The sequence below is a fragment of the Pectinophora gossypiella genome, chromosome 16, assembly GCF_024362695.1.
Source record: "Pectinophora gossypiella chromosome 16, ilPecGoss1.1, whole genome shotgun sequence".
Lineage (NCBI taxonomy): Eukaryota > Metazoa > Arthropoda > Insecta > Lepidoptera > Gelechiidae > Pectinophora > Pectinophora gossypiella.
In genome coordinates, this window is record NC_065419.1 from 5063717 (window position 1) to 5067193 (window position 3477).

The following is a 3477-nucleotide window of genomic DNA, read 5'->3' on the forward strand; positions in this document are numbered from 1 at the left end:
TCTTTTGCGAGAGTTTTTAGTGATAGAAAAACTGCCAACAACTCTAAATAATTGATGTGAAAGTGAAGTTCTTCAGTTTTCCATTTTCCATTTATTCTTACGCCATTACAAAATGCTCCCCAGCCGGATTTGGATGCGTCCGTGAAAATTTCTAATTTATAAGGTAAGGGTCGCATGTGATTCAATGTTAAAAAATGTTTTCTAACCACCAATTTATATCGTGAAAAATGTTTTTAGGTATATTCATAAAAGAGTCATAATTTTTATACTTGTTTAAAGCCAGATACTTTTCTCGTTCTAAAATCTTAGTATATACCCAACCATATTTTGTGGCTGGGCACGCAGCTGTGAGCGTACCAATTAACTTAGCAAAATCTCTAATACTGCATCTAGTGTTAGTTTTAATTTTTTCCAGTAAAGATTTAATCGTTACACGTTTTTCTTTAGGTAATGATAATGTTAAATTAACCGTGTTGAAATCGAAGCCCAAAAACTTGCAAGCCTGTTTAGGTATAAGTGAACTCTTATCGTAGTTTATAACGAATCCTAAGGATTCTAGTAATTTTAATGTTTCTGTTACGTTTGCCATACATTCATTATAATCTTTCCCTATACATAAAATATCATCGAGATATGTAACAGATTTGAATCCATTACTTCTCAAAGTTGTAATGGCTTCTTTCATAATTTTACTGAATATTCTTGGGGCTATACAGAGTCCATATGGCATAGCTGTGAATTCAAAGGTTTCGAGAGAGTTATAATGGTCGTATGGGAAATTGAATCGAAGGTATTTGCGATATTCTAGTGAGACAGGCACAAGTAAATAGGCTTCTTTTAAATCAATGTTAGCTAAGTATCCATTTTCTGGTATTAATTTGCATGCGGTTCTAAAATCTTCCATTTTAAAATGTGAATTTGAAATAAATCTATTAAGTGATTTTAAATTTAGAATGAATCTTTTATCGCCATTAGGCTTAGGAGCTAAAAATATTTTTGATAAATACTGATCGTTTGACGGATAGCATTTTGTAATAGCCCCCAACTTTATTAACTTGTTGATTGACGAAATCATTTCTTGTCTGTCTTGTATTGACCATTTAGGTTTCGGTATTGAGAATTGGTGAACTTCACCAGAAAAGGGTATGGTAATTCCGTTACGGATCCAATCTAAAACTTCAGCGTTTTTTGTAACCGTAAGCCAAGAGTAATAATACGTTTGTATACGCCCTGCGTGTACCTGATTTAGCGGCGCTGCTGCTGCTGCTGCTGCGGTGGTGCACGCATCCTGACAGCTTGTTGCTGGGTTGATGTCTGAGCTTGCGGTGGAGGGGCTCGCGGTGCGTTGTGCTGCGGTGCATGACCGCCTCTCCGGTTGCCTCCTCGCCCCCCCCTGTTCGTCGAGCGAGCAGGACCTGCCCAGTTTCCCGGAACAGATGCAGGTCGTCCAGCTGTGGTTTGACACGTAGATTGTTTCGGATTAGACTTCTTAATTTGAAGGCCTTGACGTTCTATAGCCTTAGAGGCCTTTATTTGGTCCGACAACTTAGCGCCAAACAGAGTTTTGTCTCTTTCTACGTCTTGTATTACTTGGCAGAACGATTTATCAAGGCAAGGCGTTATGCATTTTGTTCGATAATAACCCTGTTGCTGATGTAAATCACATAATATGCGGCACCCGTCGCTTAAATACTTCATTGCCTTAACTTTGTTATCGCTGGTTAGAAGGATTGTCATGGCTCTATTGACAGCCGTTAGGCCAATGCCTAACTGTTGTTGGGTTGCCATCATTTTCTTGTCCCAGTTCCTTGCTAGTTCTGAAATAGCTGCTGTTATTTCAGCATTTAGTTTAGGTGCTTGAAATAACTTACAATTTTCGGGAATAAGATAATCTTTCGTAAGCTTTTCCTTACTCTCCTTTGATAATCCTTTCTTAAGCAGGGGTGCCCACAGTTGTGCTAGGTTTTCGTGGATCTTTTCCCCGAATTCAGGAGTCCCTTCTGTTACTTCGCCTAAGGCTTGTAAAAGTTCCGGGTCTATTTCAGGTACCACGTTCTCGATTTCAGGATTATTAGGAACTGTTTCTTCGGCACCTGATGACGGGTCTAATACCGGATCAGCTGTAGTAGACGGGATGGTTTCGAAGGAGTCGTCACTATCGTTTACTGTATCATCGACAGGATCCACTGGTATCGCCTCAATTATAGGCCCTTCTTCCGAATAGTCCATGCATGGTGTATAACCGGAGGGACTCTGGTTAGGTTGTTGACCAGCGCCTGGAAAGTACATACACCATTTTGTTTAATAAACTGCCATTGTGTCGACTCTCGGTCGACCTCTAGGCTATTTTATTGCCATTGTGTTAACTCGCGGTTAACCTCTAGGCTAAACTTTATGTGCCACGTGCTAGTTCGCGACCAGCCTTAGGCACAGTTAATTGCCGTTGTGTTAACCCTCAGTTAACCTCCTGGCATTTTACAAAATAAATCAAAATGCTTACCTTGTCGTCGTAATTCATATTTCCGAATTTTATTTTTATAATATTCCATCTTTTCTTCCGCAGAACGCTTTTGTTTCGGCATTATTACTTTTTTTTTTTTTTTTTTTTTTTTTTTTTTTTTTTTTTTTTTGTGCTATTATTACGTGCGAACACTGCCGCGCACAGAAAAGGAATGAGGCAGCGCCGCACTAGGCGGCCATCATGTGAGTGCGGTAGTGGGGATGACAGGAAGTGAGGTAGTGTTTTTGTATAATAAAAAGAAATTGTTTTCTTTCTTTAAATGTGCGAATATTGCCGAGTACGTAAAGGGTACTACTAGTAAACCATAGTTAAGTATAAGTATAATTTATATTAGAGTATGAAGCGACGAAAGATAATTTAAAATATTATAAAAAATCTCATTGAGCTAGCTTTTTAGTTATTGTAATGAGATTGTGCTTCTTTTCCAAGGCTGATACCCTCCGGTGGCTTAACATAAATCACAAAGATTTGATTTGCATCCTAATTTAGAACCCTTGCCGTCAAATTTCAGCTTATCTCAAGGTTCATCGGCGTTTAGTATCATTGGCATTTATCAGCTCTGATTGCTTCAAATTGTTCCTCTTTCGGCTCATCAATGGTATCTTCAAATCTCGGTATAATGATTTAGTGTTGACTATAGAGTATGCTTGCATTTTTTTTCCTATGTATCTCGTTGTGTGGTTGGTGTTGTTTTACATAAATATTTATTGTTAAATTATCTGGAAAAATGTATGAGGCCTATAACATTACACCTACTTAATACAGTAACATAAAATTATACGTCTACATCGATGCCTTACGAACTTAAGTTGAACTTTGAACTTAAGTTGGTAAAAACTCTATGTTGCAAAATGTCGTGATGGGACCAACATACTTGAGAAATGCGTTTCGGAGGTGCGTGACCGCACCTGTATAGTATTGAGCTGATTTTTGTAAAAATGGATCTGTCAAATCTT

At 38.2% G+C, this 3477-nt stretch overlaps 1 protein-coding gene across 1 annotated transcript; it reads right to left on the reverse strand.

Annotated features, from left to right (window-relative positions):
• Positions 1-1619: 1619 nt before the first annotated feature.
• On the reverse strand, positions 1620-2582 carry LOC126373702 (uncharacterized). Its single transcript, XM_050019936.1, has 3 exons — positions 2501-2582; positions 1694-2276; positions 1620-1650 (listed from the first exon to the last, which is right to left on the reverse strand). Exons 1-3 carry the CDS (start codon positions 2580-2582, stop codon positions 1620-1622), a joined length of 696 nt encoding a protein of 231 aa, XP_049875893.1.
• Between the last annotated feature and the right edge of the window lie 895 nt (positions 2583-3477).

What these genes read in the sequence shown, in the direction of transcription:
- LOC126373702 (XM_050019936.1), bottom strand. Translation starts at nt 2,582, where the DNA reads ATGCCGAAACAAAAGCGTTCTGCGGAAGAAAAGATGGAATATTATAAA. An exon ending in ATATGAATTACGACGACAAG is followed by an intron (nt 2,277 to 2,500) that starts GTAAGCATTTTG and finishes TGTACTTTCCAG; the next exon opens with GCGCTGGTCAACAACCTAAC. An exon ending in AACAAAGTTAAGGCAATGAA is followed by an intron (nt 1,651 to 1,693) that starts GTATTTAAGCGA and finishes GATTTACATCAG; the next exon opens with CAACAGGGTTATTATCGAAC.